The sequence below is a fragment of the Physcomitrium patens genome, chromosome 23 (assembly GCF_059467195.1).
Source record: "Physcomitrium patens ecotype Gransden chromosome 23, ASM5946719v1, whole genome shotgun sequence".
NCBI classification, from domain to species: domain Eukaryota; kingdom Viridiplantae; phylum Streptophyta; class Bryopsida; order Funariales; family Funariaceae; genus Physcomitrium; species Physcomitrium patens.
In genome coordinates this window covers 14963488-14989447 of record NC_143432.1, presented here as the reverse complement: position 1 = coordinate 14989447, position 25960 = coordinate 14963488, and the positions used below count along the sequence as shown (strand labels likewise).

At 42.4% G+C, this 25960-nt stretch overlaps 3 protein-coding genes across 7 annotated transcripts; 1 reads left to right on the top strand and 2 right to left on the bottom strand.

The window, feature by feature from the left end:
* The first annotated feature begins 8306 nt into the window (after nucleotides 1–8306).
* LOC112276068 (subtilisin inhibitor) lies at nucleotides 8307–9747 on the top strand. 4 transcript variants are annotated; one of them, XM_090246687.1, is made up of 3 exons: nucleotides 8307–8436; nucleotides 8965–9069; nucleotides 9407–9747. In XM_090246687.1, the coding sequence occupies exons 2-3, from the start codon at nucleotides 8970–8972 to the stop codon at nucleotides 9595–9597; spliced, it is 291 nt and encodes a 96-aa protein (XP_090102813.1). In that variant the 5' UTR covers nucleotides 8307–8436; nucleotides 8965–8969; the 3' UTR covers nucleotides 9598–9747. The 4 variants fall into 4 exon arrangements, with proteins under 4 accessions (XP_090102813.1, XP_073386661.2, XP_090102811.1 ...); XM_073530560.2 differs by having other exon boundaries at nucleotides 8426–8499; XM_090246685.1 differs by having other exon boundaries at nucleotides 8431–8621.
* Nucleotides 9748–10006: 259 nt separating this feature from the next.
* LOC112276067 (thylakoid lumenal 17.4 kDa protein, chloroplastic) lies at nucleotides 10007–12192 on the bottom strand. Its single transcript, XM_024507039.3, has 4 exons — nucleotides 11912–12192; nucleotides 11200–11324; nucleotides 10579–10828; nucleotides 10007–10348 (listed from the first exon to the last, which is right to left on the bottom strand). Exons 1-4 carry the CDS (start codon nucleotides 12048–12050, stop codon nucleotides 10122–10124), a joined length of 741 nt encoding a protein of 246 aa, XP_024362807.1. The 5' UTR covers nucleotides 12051–12192; the 3' UTR covers nucleotides 10007–10121.
* Nucleotides 12193–15803: 3611 nt separating this feature from the next.
* Nucleotides 15804–25029, bottom strand: LOC112276127 (uncharacterized). Of its 2 annotated transcripts, none has more exons than XM_073530691.2 (16): nucleotides 24635–25029; nucleotides 23347–23995; nucleotides 22844–23123; nucleotides 22057–22370; nucleotides 21515–21703; nucleotides 20494–21321; nucleotides 20173–20267; nucleotides 20008–20067; nucleotides 19639–19727; nucleotides 18843–19320; nucleotides 18435–18643; nucleotides 18132–18206; nucleotides 17952–18022; nucleotides 17709–17766; nucleotides 17223–17478; nucleotides 15804–16842 (listed from the first exon to the last, which is right to left on the bottom strand). In XM_073530691.2, exons 2-16 carry the CDS (start codon nucleotides 23745–23747, stop codon nucleotides 16193–16195), a joined length of 4053 nt encoding a protein of 1350 aa, XP_073386792.1. In that variant the 5' UTR covers nucleotides 23748–23995; nucleotides 24635–25029; the 3' UTR covers nucleotides 15804–16192. The 2 variants fall into 2 exon arrangements, with proteins under 2 accessions (XP_073386792.1, XP_024362941.2); XM_024507173.3 differs by having other exon boundaries at nucleotides 18132–18209; nucleotides 24635–25028.
* Between the last annotated feature and the right edge of the window lie 931 nt (nucleotides 25030–25960).

Below are 25960 nucleotides of genomic sequence, written 5' to 3'. Positions count from 1 at the left end.
AAATACAAGTAAAGGCAACAACATATTATATCACATACCTTATTGTGGAGATTAGATTTGAGGCTGAATTAAGAGATAAGATAAAAATTATTACTATTTATACTATCATTTCAAACCTAACCAAAGAAACAAAATAGAAAGATGCTATGCATCTGGATAATTATTTCAAGATGGTTAGCGATCAGCTGAAGATAGGTAATATACAATATCAAGATTATAGTCTTAGTAATGGCTTACTCTATTTCAAGAAGCAAATTTATATACCTGACAATGCTATATTTTGAATGTGCATACTTCAAGAGAGACATGACATCCCAATATCTAGACAACTAAAGTGAGAAAAGACTCTAAAATGGATCTTAAGGATATGATTTCGGACAGATTTGGATCATGATGTTCAAACTTTTTTACACTCCTACAAGTCATGTCAACATAATAAAATACATAACATAATGTTTCTTGAACTATTATAGCCAATTCTATTACCTACGTCGTTAAAAGCATGTGACTATGGATCTCATCACATATTTATCACAAATGCCTCATAATCTTACTGTGGTTGTTGTCTTTATGGATCGACTCTTAAAGCAACTTTACTTTGCCATGATGTGCTTAGATATTGATGTTGCAGCACTTATATAGATCTTCTTTGATATTATTTTTTGTCATCTAGAATTATCAAGAATTATCATCATTTTTAATTAAAATCCATACTTTATAAGAAGTTTTTGGCAAGCCTTATTCAAGCTATTAGACACATGACTTGCCATATCTATAGCCTATCATTTTCAAATAGATGGACAAACAAAGCGTGTAAATCAGACCTTGAAAAATATGCTTCAAGTATTTGTAGTAATTCATCACAATGACTAGGATGAATACTTGATGTTGTTGGAGTTTGCTTGTAATGATAGTATTCAAGCTAGTACTAGTTATTCACCATTTTTTCTTAACACTGATTAGCATTCAATTACACCAACAACTCTCTATCATCTCATTGACACCAATAACTCGACAATAGAGGAGTTTATACAATGACTTACAATGGCCTTACAAGAAGCACAACACCACCTCTTTACTGCATAAAATCAATAAGAGTAGTATGTAGATAACCACTGATAATATAAGATCTTTTGGAAAGATGATCACGTGTTACTTTCCAATACCAACTTACCACTTACTATATCAACTCAAATCTATAAATTGACACCTTTGTCGCTTTGACCTTTCCACATTTTTACACTAATTTTTGATGTCACATACTACCTCGAGTTTTCACTACATATTCAGGTCTATTGAGTCTTTTATGTTTTATAACTGAAGGAATTTCATACCCAGTCAAAGTATTTTTTGGATTGAGACCAACTACCATCACTACTAACTGTAGTTGATGACCAACAAAAATATGAAGTAGATGGCATTTTGGAGCATTGCTACCTTCACTGTGGTAGTGGAAGTCCACAACTTTAGAAGATTGAATTTGAAGCAAGCTAAATCAGTGAAATCTCCCTTTGGTGATGAGTGTGGATTAGTTGAAAAATAAAAGAAGTAACATATTAACACAAAGCAAAAAGATGACACTAAAAATGATTGTTATCTTCTCTCTCAACTTATTCAATGTAAAAGAAGGGTACCAAATCAATGGAAGTAAGGGATGTTTGATACCAATTGGTGCTTGAATGTTAAACTTTATCAAAGTTATTTTTTAATATATAAATAATATTTAATTATCTCCTTGCTAACTATTATCTATTATAAGAAGTACTAACTTAGTTAGCTATTTGGATAGACACATCCAAGAACTTAATCAATTTTTTAAGTTCATCAAGATAATAGAAAACTTAACAAAGATAAGTAGATAAGAAGCTACAATAAAAGAACATAATGTGAAAATTAGGCAAACTTGAAAGTAGCTTAAATAAATTTAAGAAGTCATTTAAAAAGCCAAAAATAGATCTAAAAAGTATGAAAAGAGAATAAACAAGTCAAAAAAGAAATTTATGAAGTAAAGAAAGATATCTCAAAAGTAAATCAATTAGTCAATGCACAAGCCTTTTTTGCAACCAACCAAATAATTTGAGTTGGAAAAATAAAAAAATTATGCATTGTTAATTTTTAACTCTTTAACAAAATAAAACTTTAAAATTAAATAACAAAATATTAAGATTTTTTAGAGATAAATTGCATAATAAAAAAAATAACCAACTTTATGGATTATTGAAGAAACACAATAAAGAAGACACAAGTAAGTAGAAATCAGCAAGGTTAGACACAAGAGAAGTGTGGAATGAGGTACCTCTCACTTCCAACATCTTTTACTTATAGGTAGAGATTACATCCATTTTGGCTAGTATTCATCTTACTTTCATCCAACTAAATCCTAGATTCTTCTTAATGTAGTCGCCACTTTAAATCCTAGCTGCCACCTATAACCCTAGCCGCCACCTATAACCCTAGCTGCCACTTAAAATCCTAGCCGCCACCTTGGTAACTTTTCTTTATCCTTTTGTTGCCCTTTGACCATTAGCAACTTATCTAAGATAATATCTTTTACCTCATAATATTACCTATTGCATCTCTTTTGGTTCTAAACACCCACTTACAACCAATTGAAGCTCGATTTGATAGAAGTTGAGTCAATTTCCATGTTCTATTGTCCATGAGTGATTTCTACTCTTCTTCCATAGCATTCTCCCACTTCATAGCATCTGTGGACTTCATTGCATTAAAATAACTCAACAGATTAGCAAGAAGTGTAACATTGGCATGTACTTTACTTACTTGAGGAAAAATATGGTCCTTCTACCATTCACCACGTTGTTTTCTATCTCTCAAAGGATATCTCCTTTTATTTAAAGAATACTCAATTTGTTGCACTCCATGGTCACCTCCAACCTTCTTTTCTTTTGAAGATAGTCTTTTCTCATTCAAAGGTTCATAATCCTCATGACCATTATCATCAACATCTTTATGCTCTTCATTGCTCATTTTAGCAATTATAGAGGCCTTCTTGTCCACCTTCTTTGCCTCTTCATCTTTATTTCTACCTTTACAACCATCATTATCTTTGTCTTCTTCATTCTTTGCTAAATTTGAAGATGTGTCCACAAACACACCATTACTCCCACTTAGACACATTTCCAAGTGCTCACAAGCACTCTTGTGCTCCAAAAACTTAACATTACGATTTTTGATGATCTTTTTAGTCTCCAAATACATGAGCCTATAAGCCTTTGTACCTTCACAATATCCAACAAACACACATTTTGTACCTTTTGCATCAAATTTTGATCTCATACAATCTGGTATCTTTGCATATGCTATGCATCCAAAGGTCCTCATATTAGAAATACAAGGTTTTCTTCCACTCAAAGCTTCTTCCGACGTCATTGATATAAGTGCGCTTGTAGGATACCTATTTCTTATATATACTGCATTCACCACTACTTCTGCCCAAAACTCATGTCCAAGATGTTGTCCATGAAGCATACTCCTTGCTAACTCCATAATGGTCCGATTTGCTCTTTCAGTAATTTCATTTTGTTGTGGAATGTAAGGAATAGAAGTTTGTCTTGCAATACCATGTAACTTTAAGAAATCATTGAATTACTTTGACATATACTCACCTCCATTGTTTGTATGCAATACCTTGATTTTGCATTCACATTGCTTTTCTACAAGTGCCTTAAACTCCTTAAACCTTGTGAAACACTCACTCTTTGCTTTGAGGATGAAAATCCATATTTTCCTTGAAAAGTCATCAATGAATGTGACAAAATACCTTACACCTCCTATTGATGGCATCTTCATAGGTCCACAAACATCAAAATGGACAATCTCCAATAACTTGGTTGCACGTGTTGCAACTCCACTTTGTAATGAGGTCCTTTGTTGTTTGCCTTGAATACAATCTTCACAAGCAAGTGTCATAGCATTGTGGCTTATATGACCAAGATCTAAGCCACTTACCATGGATTGGAGCTCCTTCATACTCTTGACATTCAAATGACTAAGGGTCGATGCCAAATGCCAAACTTATCTTGATCTTGAAGAAATTCAACAAATACCGCCACTTCAACTCCATTCACCTTCTTACACTTGATGAAGTAGAGGTTGCCATCTCTAAAGCCCTTTGCAATATAATCTCCATTTAATGTCTTCACAAAACACCCATTCTTATCAAATTGTACTTTACAACCATGTGAAACAAATTTACTCACCGAGAGGAGGTTTTTCTTTATCTTTGACACATGTAAGACGTCTTTTAATTTGATGTTCTTGGTTTGGCCTTTCACAACAATCTCTATAACAATGGAGCCTATTCCAATAGCTTGTACTATGCCATTGTCTCCCATGAGGATAATTACTGTTGAAATCTCTTCATAAGTGTCAAATGAACACTTGTATGGAGTCATGTGCTTGGTGGCACTAGAATCAATGATCCACTTGGACATGGTAGCCATAGAAGTGCTTTCACTTGCCATGAATGCATAATCATCACCTCTATATTCATCACGAGCATTGTTTACACTTTCTCTATCTCTTTTCTTAGCCTTGTAGCAATTTCGAGCAAAGTGATCTGATTTTCTACAAATGAAGCAAGTTCTTACATTACCACGTTGATTGATATGATTCCCCTTGCCTTGCCTTAATAAGAGATCCGAATCCTCACTTTGGAGCTCTTTTCCTTTTCTCTTGATCACTTCGTGGATAAGTCTTGCCGTCACATAATCTATTATAAGTTCTTTTACTTTGATGGATTTCAATGCCACAATGAGGTAGTTGTAGGACTCGAGAAGGCTCATAAGCAAGGTCATGAAAATATCACTCTCTTGTAAAGGCTTATCAATAATAATAAGTTAATTAGCAAGGGCCTTTACCTTGTTGACATGAGCCATGAGGTCTTCACCTTCTTCCATCTTGCAAGTGAAGAATTTCCTCCTTGTGAAGATGATATTGAATAAGTTCTTGCTCTCATATATGTTGCAAAGAGTCTTCCATGCTTCTGTTGGTCCTTTACAAGAGATGATGTGAGAAAAGTTGGCTTCATCTAAATTAGTAGAAATCATGCCAAAAGCCTTCTTTTCACATCTTGTGAAGTCCTTCCTCTCTTTAGCATCAGCATGCGTGCTTAGAGACTCTTCACTTTCATCTACGATGTCCCAAAAGTCCAAAGATGCCAACAAAAGCTCCATTTTGACCTTCCAATGGTAGAAATTGTTACGTCTAAACTTTTCAATCACTCTCAAACCTTCACCCTCACTTGAAGCCATGTCTTAAAAGAGGTCTATCAAAAAATATCAAGAAAAAAAATCTCTATGTGCTTAAAATCACTAAAACAATTTTGTACTAGCAAAATCTCAGAATGCCCTCTTGTAAACAAATGAATGTTTCTTCACTCCAAATACTCCCAAATCAACTTTTGAAGCTTCTAACAAGTATGTGAACTCCAATCAACCTCACCATCTAGTTCTTCCACTCATAAAACTCACTTTCTCACCACAAAATCAAAGACACTATCAAGGTCTTTGTATAAGGTCTTAATCACTCAATCCTAGGAGTTAAGAACCTTCAAACTGATGTAAGAGATCTATAAGGCTTAAATCAGAACCTCCACAAGTCAAAACACCAGATTAGATCATACAATCTCTAACATCAGCAAACACCATAAGATCTATTCCACACAAGAACAACAATCAGCAAATGATTTCAACTTACTTGAATAGCAGAACAAAGTGTGTGTGGGTCCATAACCTATTGAAGAAACATAATAAGTAAGACACAAGTAAGTAGAAATCAGCAAGGTTAGACACAAGAGAAGTGTGGAATGAGATACCTTTCACTTCCAACACCTTTTACTTAAAGGTAGAAGTTACATCCATTTTAGCTAGTATTCATCTTACTTTCATCCAACTAAACCTTAGATTCTTCTTAACCTAGCTGCCACGTAAAATCCTAGCTACCACCTTGGTAACTTTGCTTCATCTTTTTGCTGTCTTTTGACTATTAGCAACTTATCTAAGATAATATCTTTTATCTTCTAACTTATCTTCCATTTACTTTAACATGGATTAGATAACAAAAGCACAAGAGACTATCAAAGAATTAATGAAAAAAGTAGCAAAGTTTATCTTTTTTATTTTCAAATTAAATATATATATATAATAAACAAAAAAAATAAAAAAAATCAAAGGAATGCTTATTATTATTGTTAAAAAAAAAAAAAAAAAAAAAAAAAAAAAAAAAAATCTCAACTTAAAAGAGAAGCTAGACATTGAAGAGCAAAAAGAGGTGGTATCAAATGCAAAAAAACGATAGAATATGTACAAGCTTTTTCTTTTCATTTGGATGACAAATTCATGATGCTTGCAATAATATCAACATAATAGAATTGGCTTAGTGGCATACCTTGGATAAAAAGTCTCATCCTTGATGAGTCCAAAACCTCCAATACAAAAGATTAAGAGATTACAAAGTAGGATTATTAGCCAACTCATGTTATTACAAAACTATTAAGTTAGATGCTTCATAGGACAAATTTTTAAGACATGGAGGTCAAAATAGAAATATGATATGGAGATCTAACATGTAAATCAAATAAAAATTTAGATATTAGTATAAGTATAGAACTTTAAGAATTAATGTAGTATTAATATTAGAAGGCAACATTGAGTTGGAACTTTGTGATCTTTATGAATTTTATTGATGATCTCCTAAAAACTTGTGATTTTGTCCAAAGATAAGTAATATAAATATCAAGACTTATAATTGTTAATCTAAGATTATTCTCTAAAAATCTTATCTTTTAGTTCTTAATCAATAATTTAAAATTTTTAAAAATAATTTTTAAATCTATATTCTTTATAAAAAAATAATAAAGATGTAGTATAAATAGATTTTTTTAAAAAAAAAGACTTAATTTAAAAATAATTAAAAAAAATAGACTTAGTGTTAAAAAAAATAAAAATAAATATACAAACTTAAAATAAAAAAGATTAGAAAAAAAATTAAAAATACTTAGTATGAATAGATAAGTTGGTGAACTGCTTATATGTTAATAAGAGAAGGTGGTTAACTTGCTTTAGATAGTTAAAAATAAAATTGTTTATATTAATGATATCTATATGTATTGATCTAATTATATAATATTATTTTTATATATGTCTATAAAAATTCTTGATTGACTAAGGTTGTTAGTACCATTTAAAATCAATTATATCACATCTCCAAAAATATGAACCACATGATAGACAAAGTTCTTTGCAAAGGGCTTTGTTGATGTCATTAGACCTTGTTTACACTACAAATTCATGCTAAACAAAACAACTACTTTCAGGGAGTTTTCTTATTCATACTTGGACTGTTTTTACATCCCAACCTTATGTACAACACACTCCATGTTTATGTTTGAGAATTAATAAAATATAACATCATAAAACATATTTAAAAAATAAAAAATTTTAATATTTTTTTATTAAAAATTTTAGAAGAAAATATATAAAAATAGATTAATATCTAAATAAAAATAAAGTAGAATAAAAAAATGGAATGTATAGTAGTTTCATTTAACTTATTAAATAGGTTTCTTTTCGTATTTACATAGTAATTTAATTATATTTTAAATTAAAAGGATATCCTAATGTTATAATTTTAACATAAAAATAAATTAAAAATTCATTATTATTTTGATGATAGAATAAAATCATAAATTATATATATATATATATATATATATATAATTTTATAATTATTATTTTATTACATAAAAAAATAAAGAATTATAGAAAAAAAATCTATCAAAAAGAATTAAAATTTTAGTTAATCATTGATTAAACTACATAGATTTAGATCATTCCAAGTAATAATAGAAAAAATAAACTATTATATCTATTGTATAAAAAAACTTGGATATAAAACAAAGAGTCAAAGCAGGCTTCTCATTGGCTAAACAAGGGAATATGAAAACAAGGGAACATGAATGAACGAGGGAGTAGATGGATGGCAATGCTAGAGATTGTTGCTGTACACAACGGCATAGGTTTTTTCTAGTACATACGTACATACATACATACATGTAGAATGTAAACAATTGAGAAAGGGATGTCTATTTTTGTTCATCCATTTATGTGTTTATGCAAACTGTATTCCTCTTTATTACACCTCAATAACTGACTTGTTATAACATATTACTACCCAAGTAAAGCAAGAAGCTCAATAATAATATATACACACATGCGTATACATAAAATGTGTAGAAAGGAGGAAAACGTCGTTGAAGAAAAGAGCGGTCATAGAGTCGGTTGACAGAGTCGGAACAGGCACCATGCACGGGCAAGGGGGTGCAAGAGCAGTGAAACCGTGGAGGTGGAGGTGGAGGTGGAGACGAGGCGAAGGGTGCGCCGGGAGCTTCGGCGCCTCAGGTGCTTGCTGGACCAGGCAAGTGGGGGATGCTTGCTCTTCTTGCTTCCCCTCCTGCACCGTCCCATTGCGAGCTTTGCCGTGAGATCTCCTACTCCGTTTTCTTCTCGTCTACTTCTTTCTTCTTCTGAGTCTTTCCTTTGCCGAGTGCGATTCTTCCGAATTCCCCTTCTGCTGGTTGGGTTTCGCCGAGTGCGATTCTGGTGAGATACGCTCCTCTTGGTTCCACACTAGGGGTAGCTCCCTATGACATCAGGATTTTGGTCTCGCGGTTTGGAATTTGGTTTTTGAGGTTCGTTGTCGTCTTTAATTGAGTATCTGGTGGTTTATTTTCGCCTGTGAGGTTTTATGTGCTGTGTTGTGAGTGTTGCGAGGATTCCTGTGATTTGGATTTTAAAACCCTAGAATAATGGAGGATTCGGGAATGAGTTTTGATTTATAATTCCCAAGTGCGCATGCATAGTTTTTACAATCGTGAGGGTGGTTTGCCTATTCATGTTTGAATCCTTCTTTCTGATGTTCTTTGTAATATCTGGGATTATACAGACAACATGCGTACAGTTGCTTGTTTGATCGTGGTGGTTGTGTTAATGGCGTCTTTATCGGGAGGAAATGCCAACCATGGCCGAATTGGCATCCACTCAGCCCTTGGTCAGTACCTCTTGAATGAACCCTTTCATTTTTTCATAGTTCGGTTTTTCTTCAAATTTAAATTTAAATTTGAGTTTGATGTTCGGTGACCTCATTTGAGTGGTTATAACTTTACGAAGCCATCAAAAATTTCACTTAGTGACGTTCGAAAGTTTGCTTTCGGAAACCTGGGAGCTGATAATACTTCGCCAAATCATGTTCCATGAAAGAACGTCGAAAGGGCTTGTCGGCGTTGGTTGAACTGCAGATATATTGGGATGTTTTCGCAGGTCGTCATTCGTTATACTCGCTGGTTTTTCCAGTACAATTCCTCATTGCTTGCAGTTGTTGAGTACAGATGGGCGCTGGCCCGATCTCGTGGGACGAGATGCTGAGGAAGCGAAGACTCACATTTTGTCAGAGAGACCCTATCTTAATGTGAGGATTGTTCCTACAGACATGATGGTGACTATGGACTACAACGAGAACCGCGTGAGGCTCTTTGTAGACGATGAGCGTAAGGTTGTGAAGTGTCCGACAATTGGCTGAATAGTTGAACATATCGTATTTGACGAATCTTCTTGGTTCGTCTGAGGTCTAAACTGGAAACAGGCCGCTCAAAGCTACAGCTTTGATATGGAATACAGTTCTTTTGTTCGTATTGTTTTCAGTTAACGCACTGCCGAAGATTTTACTGAACTTGCGAGTCCAACTTTTGTACAGGCAAATTTTCCTGTTAATTGAACGTTGTCGCATTTTTTTTTTTTTTTTTTTTTTTTTGTGAACGCGTATGTATGACTAGTGCACTGATCGTGTGATTGAGAATCTGTCCAATAACCAGGCATTTTTTTCATCAACTGTGAACTTTCTGTTTGAAGCTGTCCTGATTGAGCACCGATTCATATAGCGCTGCAACTCCTACCACTATATTCAATATGGACTAGTTGCACACCCCTCATACCGAAGTCCAAGGTTTTTTTTAGTTAGCCGCAAAATTGCGAACACAATTACAGAAAATGTTGCCACGTCGACAGTAAGTCACAAGAACATCTCTTCAAACAGCTACAAATTAATCAAGGCTTGCATGCCAAATCGATTCTACTTTCTTCCGGAAGCGTGGGATTCTTACACAACTTCTGGATATCTACATAACCAATTAGAGCATTTTCAAACGATGCGCCCTCGAGGTTAGCCCCTTCAAAGGTCGATCCTGAGAGTACAGTGTTGATGAACTGGACACCTTGCATGTCTGATTTGTCGAATGCAACCCTGTCGACAACTGCATTCGTGAAAACGGAACCTGCGTAAGAGTGCACAAGTCCCACTATAAAACTTGCAGATTGCCGGTTGCACAGTACTCGGGAGATTAGAAGGGAAATATGGCGGCTCACAATAGAATCGTCATTGCTGTATTCCATTGGTCCAAGAATACTAAATATAGAATAGGGTGAGATGAACGATGACATGAGAATGAACAAACCATACGCTGGAACTTTTCACTTTGCTGTTATGACTGAAATAGTGAATTACCCTTGAAGCTCGCTCCAACTGCGTATGCCTTCGACATGATTACTTCAGTCAAGTCAGCACCATCGAATTTGGCTTCTGACATGAGAGCGGCTGATAATGTCTTGCCCTTTAAGTTTGTTTTATCATTGGAGAAATCGCACATGCGGAGATCGAGAACCTTGTCGGCAACACCGTTTGCTTGACCAATGGTATTCCCTGTGAAGGCTCTTTCACATCGATTCGGGTCAGTGGACAGTGGTGGCAATCTCATCTGCACGGAATATAGCCACAGGTTTCAAAACTAGTTCAACACCAGTTTCAAAACGCATGAAGTTATCATCCAACTGTGGTGCATGTGTATGCGCTCCGCCCCAAGCATGAGCTTGATGACACACACAAACATGAACAGAAACGAGTATTACTATATATTGAATTGATCTTTGACTGGATGGGGATTCTGTAGATTGCACAATATATTGATGACAGATGTTAAGGTTAAGGTCAAATTTAAAATCCATGAGCTACCAATCATAATCTGAGAGTAACAGAAGCACTCATAAAAATTTTAAAGTTAAAAATTAATTAAATAAGTTAAAATTTTAAATAAATGAGTATAAATTAAAAATAAATAAACTTAGGCACCTGGCTATTTTGAGCAGCGAACGATGGTGATGCAGTTGCTAAGGAGAAAGATAAAAGAAGTCCGCAAGCGGCATTTTTAAATGCCTCAGCTGTCGACACCACCTCCTTCGAGTCCCTACCTTCCCCTGACACAACAAAAACATTTCAAACTGCTTTAGAAAAAGAATACGGATGATTTACGAGGCAGATAAAAGTCAGAGAAAAGGCGCAGAAAGTCACACCTAGGGAAATTGGCACACAAATTCCAGAGTCGAAGGCTCACACATCAAGGATTACGACAAATTTTGGATGACTTGGCCTCTCGCAGCATAGTGGGATTCTTCAAGCACTTAGTTGCGCTACCCGTGAGCAGCAGACATCCTAGTTGAAACCACTAATGAATTATCTGGCTATATTCTCTCTTGTAAAAAGATACACACACCTGTCATTCAAAACCTCGTTCCTCAATTGATTTTCAAACAATTCTCTTGAAATTCCAAAGCTCGCGACAGTCACCCAGAATGGTTTTGCACAACTACTAATGATCACGGGAACGAGACAACGACACATTCTAAAGTGTGCAAGGGGCAAGAAGATTGCACAATCAGGAGGGTTTAGGAATCAATTTCCTATCAATCAAGCTGTATCACCATATCAAAACCATAGCTTCACGATCAGGTACAATACTAATTGAAAACTACCCTAACATCCGAGTCAAAAGAAAGGAGCTTACGAGAGCAATGGACGGGAGGGAGGGCGATGCGGGTGGAGGCGGAGGCAGTGGTGTCGCAGGTTGTGGACGAGGTGATGCTGTGGTGCACGGGGGCGCGCATCAATCCACAATTGGCCAGAGCGGACATGGTTCCAGCCATGGCTGCGGGGACACTGCGGAAGTGGAGAAGTGTCAAAGGAATGGAAGCTCCACTGCACAGAGCACCCACCGAGAAGTGGAGACCAAGGACTAAGGAGGAGGAGAAAGAGAAGCAAAGAGCAAACACGAGGTAGGGGACTGCAGCACACACTTACTAGCGGGGCTGAGCTCCAGCCAGAGCCAAGTAGCCATGCAGGCTGACGCTATCCACAGGGCACGGGAACTCGTTCCCCCTCCCGTTCCCTTGCATCCCCCGCTGGCTCCCCTCCACAGGACCACCACCCTTCCTCCCCTCAAATTCCATTTTCACTCTGCCAACGTGTCCTCCACCTCGACCCTTCCAGAGTCCACGTCGGCGATATATCTACTCCCCTGGCCATCCAATCAGGGAACTTGATTTTCATCAGCTTTCCCATGGTCATGCACTTTCTTGCTGAATTCTGCATTTCTCAAACCTCAGCATACTACTCAACATTTGGAACAAAAGAATCCTTCGTATGTATTTCTAGTTACATGTTATGACTACATAATTAATTTGTGATCTTATTTATTTTCAATTAGCTACAACTTCTCTAGATGGTATAATAGCACAAAAATTATAATAAATTTCCCTCTACCTCCTTTCTTAAAAATGAAAAATGAAATAAAATTAGTATTGTAAAACTACAATCCCTCTATATGTTACAATTATTTTTAATAATAACAATAAAAAGTATGTATACATATATGTTACACCATTTTTTTAAAAAGTCTTTTCATTGTCTCATGCACAACATGTATGTTGAATGAAATTCTTATGGAATTATATTAAAGCATACATGTACTTAACTTGGACTTTGCAATCATAAAGAAGGAGTTATGTGTGCACAAAGAAAAGAATAATCTATGCATCAAAAAGATTCTTTTCTATGCGAGAAGACAAAGTTTCTTAATATGGAAAGAGAGAGTCAATAAGGAAATGTTTAACAATGCCAAGGATGTGAAATAGCTAATACAAATACAAGTTCTTATTTTAAATTCTTACATTGTTGATGATTTTGTAATTCATCAAATGAAAAGAAGCCTTATAGAGAAGAAAAATAAAAATAAAAAATAAGCATTTATAAGGTGTGTTTGAGCTAATTTGGAATATGAGTTAACAACTAAGATGATCATTGGTGTTATTGGAAAAAAAACAAAACAAAACAAAACAAAACAAAAAACATGTTTCTTATAATATACTATACAATACAAAAGAATCAACTTTTTTGGTTAGAAGCAATAACGTATTTGATGGGTATGGATGCTATTTTGAAGAATAGTTTTGTGTTTTTGCAAAATGGAAAGTATGTCATTGAAAAATAAAATTCAAGGCTAGTCCCAAAATGTACTTGAGCTGATTTGGAAGATAATCTAACAACCAAAGTAATCACCAATGTTGACAAGACAAACCATGCTTGAAAGGATGTATTACAACAAGAAAATAATTAAATAAATAAATATAGCTTATTTTGTTAGAAGCAATAAAAAATTTGGTGATATACATTCAATTTTTTAACAAAATAAAAAGTAAACTTTCTGTTTTTCTATAATAAATGTTTGTGCTACTTTTTATACATGATTTTTTATTGTCTTAATGTGACAATATTTGTATTCTATTTTTTTCTAATATAAAAAAAAATGCATTTTCTAATACTACTTTCTCATATATATATATATATATATATATATATATATAGTTTGAACAAGCTTGGAACATATAATAAAAATATCATATTCTATTCATAATATTGATATACTCAAATTGATACAGAATATATACAAATTACATATTGTTTTAAATAATATTTTCTAATTTATTTCACATGAAATTTTACAAAAATTCTATAAGAATATAATTACTAATTTAAAGCTATTTTTTAACTTTACTTTTATTTAAATTAAGTAAATCTGATATTATGTGTAATTTAGAATTTAAGAAATAAATTTAAAATGTATGTATGTACGTATGTATGTATGTATGTGTCATTTTTATCGTCAAGTGGGTTTATTTTTCAAAAATATCTCAAGTATAAAAGTGACACCACTTAAAAGTCTTCAGCAATATATATTTGGATGTAAAATAATGATGCCCTTTGTATGTATGAATTCTTGCAATATTTAATTTAAAATCAGAGTTTATAAATAATACAATAAATATTTACATGTGTCACTTTTAGACTTTTTCATTCTATGTCATATTTATTTTGTATTATTTTTACGAAATTTATATTTATATATATATATATATATATATATATATATATAGAATAAAGTTATATAGTTTACTTTTTTTATAAACAAACTTAATTTTAAATAATTATTGAAATTTATCTTAGTATTTTGTATTAAAAACCATTGTTGGTCATTTTTTAACTAAATAAATCTTGTTTAATATAAACACAAGAGTATGAAAAAGAATTAAAAGAAAAATAAATAATAATAATTTTTTATAATTAGAAATATTAGAAATTAAGGTTCAAAATCAAATCAAGGAGTGCTTATTCAACAATCAAAACAAAGGCGTGCAATAGCAAATCTGTTTATTTAATGTTAGTATAAATATCGAAAAACTAAATTGAATAGGACAATAAAGAAGAAGAGTATATGAAATTATAAAAAAATATGTATAATAAAAAACATCTTTTAGTAAAAAAAATCTATTTAATGATAAAAATAAATATTTAAATAATATTTTATATTTTTAAAGTATTATAATATTAAATGTTAAATTGTACAATGTGAATATTGTAGAATTTTGTAATAATTAGATCAAAGACAAATAAATTTCAATGAAAGAAACTAAAAGTTTAGAATTTTTTTCCTTAATAATAAAAAAATAGAAATTATTTTTTAAATTTGTTTAAATCCATCATTAACAATAAATAAGATCTTAGAAAAAACTGCCAAAAAAAATCTAAATAATTTTGAAAAAATGTTTAATAATAAATATAGCTTATGCATTTGTTCAACTTAATTTTTAAATTAATCATTAAAATGTTCCATCCAAAATAACTATTGAGGTTACAAAAATAAAGTTAAAAGAATAAGTCAAAAGATTTGATTATTTGCTAGTTCAAAGTCCAAACAACTTCTTAGAGGGCTATTTGTTAGGAATTCATCTACATAATAGAATGAAAAAGGCATCAAGAAAAAAAGTTGGAAAAAGAAAAAAAAATTAGAGATGGATACTCTTAATTTTGTAAGAATAGGATTTTGAACGGAATAACATTAATTTCAGAGAAGAAAACTAATACATTCAAAAGACTGAAATCGAAATTTCTTCCAAGGCTGTCCCTAAAAACCCATGCAAAAAGCACTACCTCTTGACTCTACCAATTGATTGGCTAGCAAGGTTGTCTTTCCTGACTTCTTGTAGTCGTTGCAGCTATGAAATAGGCTCCATACAATAACAATGTTCTGCTTATAGACTAATCTACAAAATAACAACTCACTCGCAATTTTGTTTTAGTCTTATAACCTAAAAGTAGGTCAAGACCTATACTACTTTATCAAAAATTTTAAAGGCCTAGTGAGGCTTTGCACAGATGTAGTTGTGTTATGGTGACAACCTTGATCAATATGTTTGTTAAATACTCTGATATGAAAATCTTTATTTGAAAAAATATTCTATTATCTAAAAATTCATGTATAAAATGATATGTAAAATTAAGATTTTTTATTTTTTAAATGAAATATTAACGATGTAAATCATTCAACAGGAAGCAGATAGATAGAACGACCAAACAAAAAAAAAAGTCCCACTAAAAGAATTAAAATGCGTAAACAAATTTTGGTACAAGATGGTAGTCTCCTATCGGTGGTCACTGTCCCACAGCTGCTGTCTAACATGGCCGACTGCACGGCACGCCTTCAACTGTGACCCTAATTCTGTTGAAAAACTTCCTAAAATCTCAACCCTGTAAACGTACATGCATCGTGGCATCCCACCACTGCCCTTATTCGACCTCAAACCTCGCCTTCCAAAACAGCATACCTTTTCCCCACCATCCGGGGATTCGTACCCGTTTCAAGGCCTCCTCGAGGCCAACTTTCAATGTACAATAAGGACCATGTCCTTCATAATCACAAATCGCCCACCCCGACTGCCCCACCACCCGCCCCTCACATCATCATCTGCAGCCCCGACAAGTCGTCCATCGGAACGTCCAACCCCATCAGGAAGTCGTCCGTCTGTTGCAACGGGTCCTCCAAGTCGAAGTCAAGCCACGACCCCATGTCTGCTTGACCCATGCTCATCTCCTCCATTCCGGGCAGAGGTATCGCCGACAGATCGATCTGTCCGTCGCCCTCCACCACCGCTTCCTGCAACGCTCCCAGACTCGGCATCACTTCCTCGCTCCTCATTGCCTGCCTCTCCGTTGCCCCCGCGCGGCCCTCGTTCAACAACCTGCCTTTGCCAGGCTGCTGCTCCGCCGCCTTCGCCACCAGCCCATGCACAGACTTCAACAGCGGTCCCGTCTTCTGCCTCGGCTTCGTCTTCGTCTTCCGCTCCCCCTTCACATTGCTGTGCCCCGACCTCCCTCCTGCGCCTCCTTCCTTCACCTTTCCATCCCTCTCCCGTTCGCTCCGTTTGCCCTTGATCCCCCCCAACCCATTCAAGCTCAGCGTATTCACGTCCCGAGTGCATGCGTATCCAGACCCGTCTTCCAGAAACGCCTCACGTTCCCTGGCCCGACCCGTCCACACCCCCTCTTTCTGCTGCCAGAAATTCACGCCATGGCTCTGCCCGTCCAAAGAACCCCTCTCCGCCTCTGCACCCCGTCACCCACCGCACGCTACCATCAGAAATCATCCCCCAACGCTCAACTCTCAACTCCACATCCCACACGCCCTAACCATCCACCACCACGCTCCCTCCACAAACCCATTCCACCCACTCACGCCCAACGCGTGCAACACCGCACGTCGCGATCCCCTCCAGCACATCCAATCACCCTACTGCCAACGCCCCGTACCATTCCCCTCCACTCCAGTACAAACCCACTTCTTCACCACACACAACAAACACATACACACACAAAAAAAAACCAAAAAACCAAAAAACCAAAACAAAACAAAATAAAACAAAACAAAACCAACCAAACAACCACCCGCACTGCCACGGCATAACCACATCGCCATGCTAACCAACCTGCACCCCTTGGTGATGCCATCCTTCCGCCACTTCCTGCCCCGCCACCGCCATCTTTCGATGCATCCATGCCTCCGTCCACGGTGCCTTCCGCACCACTCGGAGCAACGCACAACAGACGCTCACGCAACGCGGGGTCCGTTATACAGCTCACACCACCCTCGAAGTTGTGGACCCTTGTCAGGACCCGCTTTGCAAACGCAAGTGCGACCGCTCTTGCTCCTTTCACACCGCCTCCCTTACTGGATCGCCCACCCTGCAATCCAAAATGCACCCACTTCGTCAACTCTTTCCCTGTCTCGGCCCGCCTTTCCACCTCTCTCTCAAACACCACTCGCCGTCCCAAATCGTCCCAATCCCAATTCCCCTTGCCTCATACTTCCACCACTGTACCCACTACACCTCCACTTCTACGCCATCCCCGCCGCTCACATCTACACAACCTCCCATCTACACCACCTCAACCACCGAGTTTCACACACGTACCGTCTTCTTTCTATACGCCAACTCCACCAGTTTGTCCATCGCAAGCTTCTCCCGCGCTCTGCAAAACCACAGTCCAACCATACCACCCCCGCTCTTCAATACCTTCCTAGCCCATGTTTCACACACCGCTCTGCTCACTACACATCTCATCCCAACAACGCCATCCATGCCACAAACCACCACCACTCTTGCCAAACACCAATTCACGTCGCTGCAATTTCACAACCGTCTCTTCCACCCTACCTTTCCTCGCCCGCCCTGCTTCTCATGACGGCACTCTCCAGCCTGCACAACCGCTCCTTGTTCCTCGAAACCTGCGCACCAAATAACCGCGCTTGTCTTACCTCCACTGCACCCAACAAAACCAATCCCCCACTTCTTCACCGTTTCTCACACTCCCTCTCTACATCCAACGCATCTTACCTGCTCCGCAAGCTCGATCTGCAGCCCCCTCAACTCATCCCCCATGTCGTCCTCCTCCGCCTCCTCCTGCTCCGCCTGCTGCACGCACCATACACACCCAACCACATCGATCCTCAGTCCTCCCTCCTCCGCCTCTTCATACACCCCGCACTCCCAAACAACACAAACCTCCCTCCACGCTCCCCGACTACCACCGCTCTCTGCTCGCACCACCTCGATTCCCGCACTCTCACCAACCCCCTCCTATACGCCACGCCCCGCTCAACACACCACATCATCTCAAATCCTGCGCTCTCCGCTCACCACTTGCGCAGGTTCCAGCCCGATGCTCCTCAACTCCACCGCTAACCTATCGTCCAGGCTCATCCTTCCATACTGCTCTTCCCAATCCATCCACCCGTTCTCCGCCTGCCTCCCACACCCTGCTTCGTTGTCCTCATCATCCCCGCCGCTGCCCCAATCTGCGCCAGCCGCTCCGTGCCCATCGCTCCCGACAACGATATCCTCCCCATCTGTCACGAAACCAACGTCCAACATACCGTCACTACGCTTCCAAACCATACCCACCCGCATCCACCACACCACGACCCCGCCTACCAAACCGCATCGGACACCCTTTCACGCACCCATTCCTGCCCCATTTCACATGCACGCCACTCAACACCACACTGCTATACACCACACCCATCCCCGCCAAAGCTAGTGACCAACCTTGATATTCATCCCACGCCCGACACCCTTGCCCACCAGACATGGGAGACCCTTCGCTGTACCCTCCCGCTCTTGCTCCTGCGCTCCACCACTCGGAATCAGCTTTCGCGTTGTCTACGTCCGACTCGCCCTCTGCATCCCTCCTCTCGCAGTCCATCTCGCGCTGCGTACTCGGAGCACGAGGAGAATCCGAGTCCAGCTCTACCACGCCCTCCTCACCTACCCTCTCGCTCTCGCCGTCCTCCCTCTCGCAGATCAACGCAGACAGCAGCCGCTGTGATAGCGGGAAAACTTTGTCATACCACCCCCCGCCCCTCCCCCTCCTCAACTTCCTCTCCTCCGCCCCCTGCTCTTTCGACTGCTTCGCCTCCTTCGCATCGCCGCCGCCCAGCCCCCTGTCACCACCCCCTGCTGCTTCCACCAATGCGTCCAAGCTCTGACCTTGCCAACTGCTGTTGCATTCACCCGCCATGGCAATCTACACACTCCCACAACATGTGCTCAACACTCAAGTCGCCCGTGCACCACTCTCTTCGCGCACACCTACATCACCTCCTCCCCCCGCCACAACACACCATTCACGCCCGATCCCTCTCCAACTGCACTACCCCTCCCCACGCAACAAACCGTCACATCTCTTCCGCTCTACATCCCACCCTCGACCCCACCTCCAACCAAACATGCACTTCTCACCGCACTCCTGCCTCACGCCCACAACCTCAACATGCCGCCTTCACATCACCACCACCACCAGTGACCAGCACATACATACCCACACAATCGCTTCACCACTCACCCGTCTCTGCAGAAAAGATAGGTCGTCCGAAGTAACATAAGCGAAGTACGGCTCTACTTCTCTCCAAAAACTGTTCGGGCACGCTGATGCTGCAAATACACACCAACAACATGAGCGACAACCATGGCGTCCCAGCACGATCCTCCATATCAAACATCACCAACCCCCGCTTCAAGTGCAAGGATGCCAACATCCCGCAAGCCACGACAGCAACCACCCACTCCCGCACGCCCCCACGACAATAAATCACCCCGCCATCCCTTCCTATCACCCGCCCCCCTCGCTTGATCCACCACTCCAACCACCCCTCACCCCGACCCTCCATGCCACGCCATAACTACCACGCCTTCCGCCCAAACAAACTCTTACCACTCAGCTCCACAGCTTGCTGAACCGCTCTCGACAGCTGCTCGTGGTCATCCTCCTCCTCTGCTCAACAACATACACGCAACTCAGCACACCCCTCGCATTGCACACCCACTCCAATCACCTCACAACCACAACTACCCATTCCACACAACCTTCACACCACACCTGTCATCTCGCCTCCGCTGTTCCCAAGTACCCGCCGAGGCCTGCTGGAAGCTTTCCGATCACCACTGCCCTTCTTCGTGCCTGGACGCCCGCCCCTGCAAACACCAACCCACCCATTCTTCCATCACGCCTCCACAAACCAATCAATGCCCCGGATCCACCCACGCCTCAACCCCATCCCCCCTCACTGCACCCCACCACACATCCTGCCTCCACTCATCAACCGCACCACCATCCCCACATTCTACTCCCACCCATCCAACTCCCACGCACATGCCCAGACAAACCCACCGTACCGCCTCCCACAACCCGCGCACGTACCCGCCCAGCTTCGTCTCCACCGCAGCCCTTCCACTCCTCATCGGCTTTGCATTCCCTGCCGACACCTCCACCTTCTCCACCGGAGTGCTCGCCGCCGCCACCCGCGGCGCCACGCTCCCCCTCCCTGTTCGACCTTGCCGTCTCACCCCGTCCCCGCCTCCGCTCTCCTCCGCTGCTAACGCCGCCTCCTTCTTCATCGTCGCCACCACGCTCCCCGACTTTTCCCTCCCCCCGCTCCCTTTCCGCTCCCCATCCTCCTCTTCTCCCTTCCGACTCCTCTCCCTGCTCTTCGCCACCTCCTCCACCGACTCCTCCGAACCCAACGAAACCGGCCCCCGCTCGGCCTGTGCCTTGCTCGGACCGACCAACTGCCCACCCACTGCTCGCTTCGTCAAGCTCAATACCCCGCCTGCGCCCGAGGAGGTCGACCTCGCGCCTGGAGTCCCACTCGAGACGCCCCCATCCCTCGCCCCTCCGCCCGCATCCACGCCCCCGTTCTCCTCCTCCTTCTCTGGAACGGAGATGCTCACGGGCGGATTCAGGTTCACTCGCCTTGCCCGTGCCATCGTCTGAGGTCGAGAGCTCCCCCACGACGCCACCGGCGGCGACGACGACCGCGACGGCGCTGGCCTCTTCCGGTTCACGGGGCCCGACGCCGCCTGCTCCTTCGCTGGATTCGCCAACGCCGCCGGCTTCTCCCGAACATCTGCAAACGATGACGCCCGGCTCGCGTGCCCGGACTGGTTGCTCCCCGATACCAGATTCGACCGTTTCGCCTTCGGCATCATGCCCGGACCTGCAACGCGCGCTTCCTCCCGACCCACCGCCCTGCCACACCACGTCCCAATCGCATTCAACCATCCGCTCCACCAAACAACCGCTCGCATCGCATCCAAACCTCGCACTACCCACCCGCCGCACTACCATCCCCACAATTCGCAACTCACGCCACTCCTTCCTACACCCCTCCCAATTCCACACACACTCCCTCCACGACCAACCCCCACTGCACATCACGTACGTGGCTCCGCCCTTCACGTTCGCACGCTCCCGCTCCGCCACAATCGACCGCTCCACTCTCCCCGCGCCATGCACTGATCCATCCGCCTCCCCCTTCCCACCACCTCGCATCCCTCCCCCGTTCGCATGCACGATCGCTTCCGCTTTCTGCACAGACAATGTGCCGTGCACGGGTCCCGACGGTGCCGACCTGCCCAACGCACACACCAACCCCACCTCCCCGTCACCCACGTGAACGTCTACCAGGCCTCCCCTCCACAACCATCCCAACAATCCACGCATCTTCCAACCCATGTCCCGCAACCCCTCCTTCACCTTTCGCCACAACATGCAAGCACCACGCTCCCTCATCCACCCCGTCCGACACTTCTCCGCACACCATCCCCACAACTACACACTCTCACCGCACCACGCACCATCCTCTTCGCCCACCCACATTCCCGCTCCTCGGTGCTTCACGCCACCAACATACCCTTCCACCGCTTGCACGCACCCTTCCCATTCATCACCACACGCATTTCCCTCCAACGCAACACCACCTACCTGTAGCCATGGCCCTCGCTCGGACGCGCCCGTCCGTCCACACCGCCTCTGTGATGTTGAACGCTCCCCTTCTGCTCCCGCTCCACGTCCGTGCCACCGTTCGCCACGCTCACCACCGCTGCCTCCGCCTTTATGGTGGCCGACCGTCGTCCTTTCATCTTCGTCTTCTCGTAGCTCCCGCCACCTCCTCCACCCACTCTCTCCTTCTCTTCCACCGGAGAGCTCAAAAAGCTGCTCGGCCTCGGGCTCCCCCGCTCTCTTTCTTGCACCCCGGAAGACCGCTGCACGCTCAGATTGCTCGGTCGCCCCTCAGGCTGCATCACAACCCTCACACCACACCACACCGTAAGGAACACCACCACACGCACGCACGCTCACGACACTCGCCCACCCAACCGCCCCCTGCATACGGCATCACACCACACCACATTCACGTGCGGTTCTCTCAATGCCTCCCCTTCAAACCTCACCCATTACGCCGGTTTCAAACGTTCCCGCGTCCACACCTCCTCCATACTCCAATTCCTCCAACCCACAAGTCAATGAGTACGCAGAGCCGGCGCCCCACACCGAGCCCCCCCCCCTCCCCCCCAGAGTCACATGTGACTTCGCATGTGATCCAAGAAGCAATCATGGTCCCTCACTACCACCCACACCGTCCACCTCGAGGACTCCCTACTTTCTATGACCCAACGTCCTAAAAACATCACAATGCGCTTGCACGCCCAACACTCCATCAACCCCGTTCCACAACCGCAACCCACAACGCGCGGTCTTTTCACCATACCCGTGCGTCTGCCAACGAAGTCCGCATTCGCTTGTTGATCATCCCGCTCTTACTCTTCTCCCCTCCTCCCTTCACCATTCTCGATATCTCACCGCTGCTAGAAGCGCTTCGACCACCTCCTTTCGCCACATGCCCAGACGAAGCACCTCTCTGACCTCCACCCGCATGTCCCCCCTTGTCATGTCCACCAGACTCCGGTCTGCTTCTCTTCCGAGACTGCATTGCATACAGGAACCTATCCAGCTTGATCACCGCCTCCGACAGGTGCCGCATTCGCTCTCTGCCAGTTCACACCACCACGGACGTTCAAAACGCTGCCGGCAATACACCTACAAAGTCCTCACCTACAACACCCCTTCCACCGCATGCTCCCACTTACCACACATGCTACCCCTGTTGCTACCAATACCCCACCCCCAACACAACCACGCTCCCTCGTCACTCACCCCTCCCACTCCCCACCTCTCCACGCACCCCCAACCACCAAACGTCCCGCCACTTACCTCGCCCGCGACGCCCCCTCCGTCAGCCCGACCCTCATCCGCTTGATCTCTTCCCCGCTGCAGCTCTCCAGAGCCTTCGACTGCAACCCTCCCAGACTCGGGTCATCGCCCTGTTGACTGCTCGCAGCGTTCATCGCCCGTCGCAGCTCCGTTTGCGCATTCGACTTCACACTCGGCAAGCTTATGCTCTCCAGAAACAGGACGCTCGCCAGAGCCGGAGCCTCGCCGTGCGAACTCGATGGCCCGCCTCCGCCCGATGCCCGACCTTCGTGACCATCCCGAAAACTATGAGACTTGTCCAAGCTCGCACCGAAACCCCGGTGTGCACCTCCGCCCACACCGTGCGGGCCCCCGTCGGGACTGCTCAAATTCACAGTATCCAGCCTCTGCATGGATGCCATCGTTCCGACACGGCACCACAGCGGTGCCACCGACTTCCCTAGCTCATCTCCTTCAGCTCGATCCTCCAAACCATGTCACATGCTCCCAGCCCTACCCGGGACGCACCTTCTAACTCCGCCACCTCGGACACACATTACGTGCTGGAATCCCCTCATTCATCACGCTTGCCACGCCCCGATTGTCCTCCAATCTAAGGTGTGCAGAAGAACCATTCCGCATCGCCTTCCATCCCCCACGACTCAATTCTCTGCACACCACCCCGACACGCCCTCCACATCAGATTAGGTTACACGCAACGGGGGCGAGGGCACTCAGCATGCACACTACGCCCAACGCCCTCGCTCCTAAACCGCAAAATTCGATCGCCATCGCCCCTCCTCGTCCATCACAGAACCACCCGGCATCTCCTACTCCAAAAATCGACACAGCCAATTCATGCCCAGATGCCATGAATGTCGTCAATCCAGCCCTACGACCTCTCCTACCATGCACCATAAGGCCGGCGATGTTTAAAACCCCGCCACTATGCAATCGTTGTCCAGAACAATACCAAGACCATCGCCAGTTCCTTAGGAATCCGGTCAGCAAGTGATTTCCATGGTCTACCATCAACCTGACATGCTAGCTCGACAAGAACATCTCATCGCGCTGCCTCGCAGCGTTTTCCACAGGACTTCCGCAGCGCACACGCCACCAGGAGGGTAACCGGACCACTGCGACCAGCCCTCTCGGTGGACGGAATCAGCGCGTCGCCCGCTAATCGGATCGCAAATTGACGATCAGGAGCTGGACCAGCGACGGCCAGCGCCATCCCAGCATGGCCACCACGAAAGCGGAAGCTCAGAACCCTAGAGCGCGACCGCAGGGGGGGGGGGGGATTACGTACCTGGAAGAGGCGAATGGATGCACTCGGTGGTAATGGTGGAGCTGGCGAGCGTGGCGAAATTTGGTGGCGACAGAAAGCTGGGATAGCGGGCGTTAGAAATGCGCTGGTACAAGGGCGGAAGAAGCAGCAGCAAGGCGCGGGCGACGTCAATGGCAGATTTGTTGAGAGGGAGAGATGGCGATGGTGGTGGGGTTTGGCTAGGGTTTGAAAGCATCGCAAGGTCTGTATGATCCAGTCATGAGAAACCAAAGGCGATGAAGGGAAGGGGGAGGGGAGGCAAGGAATGAAGGAAGGAAGCCAAGAGAAGTTCCAGACTTGCCGCTCCCAGGGTCTCCTCGTCGTGTGTTCGAAGTCTGCCCCGCGCTCTCTCTCTTACTCTCTCTCCTTGTACTTGTGTTTTCCTCTCCTCCTGGTTTAAAGTCCCACTGAGTCGGTCCTGGCTCTAGTGGTGCTCTTCCACCACAACCTCCCCTCTAGTTCTGTTTCCAGCGTGGATGGAATGTCCACGTCGTCATCTGACGTGGACTTTTTGGTGGGTCCCAATTGCATTCATTTTGAAAGTGTGCATGAGTCGATGGGACAGAAGGTTTTTGTGCAGTGTGGTTTCTATGTGAGGTGATTTTGCTATTTTGTCCTCTTTGTTTGAAATTTCAATCTACAACTGGTTGTTCGTAGTTTGATTCTCATAACATTCTTTCGTATGATACAGCTTTTAAACTCGTTTTTTCGAGAATGTTAATGGAAAATGTCTTTTGTTAGTTATGCATGTTCTAATGCAGTGCGAACGTTGCATAACTTTAAGAATTTCTTATCAACGGGTTCCGATACCGGTAAATTTAGTTGTCTTTAGATACGTGGAGTTGTTTCAGGATCATCCATTTATTGTGTTGGAGTTGCAGTTTCCTATATTTAAATTGGCAACAATGTTTTGTGACACATCCACTTTCTTTTTGTGAAAATACTTGTGATGAATTATTAAATTGATTTGGTGTTATAATCTCACGTATTAGTATCAACAGAATATATTTTTCTTCTGATTTGCTCTTCATGCGTTTCTTTCGGGAAATTATATGTTGAGAGTAGATAGAAAAATAAAGTAGTAAAAATAGTTCTAAAATAATAGAGTAACAATGGAAGATGTGATTGATCCTAACTGATAGTAAAGCAAGCCTGTGCTCTCAACGAACTCATCTTAGGATATATTTTCAGTAATATTGATTTGGAAGAATATATAAGAATTTGTTTTATAATTGTGCCAATTATATTTTATAAAGATACACACTTATCTTAATTTTTTCTATGCAAGCTGGAGCTAATCTAATTAGC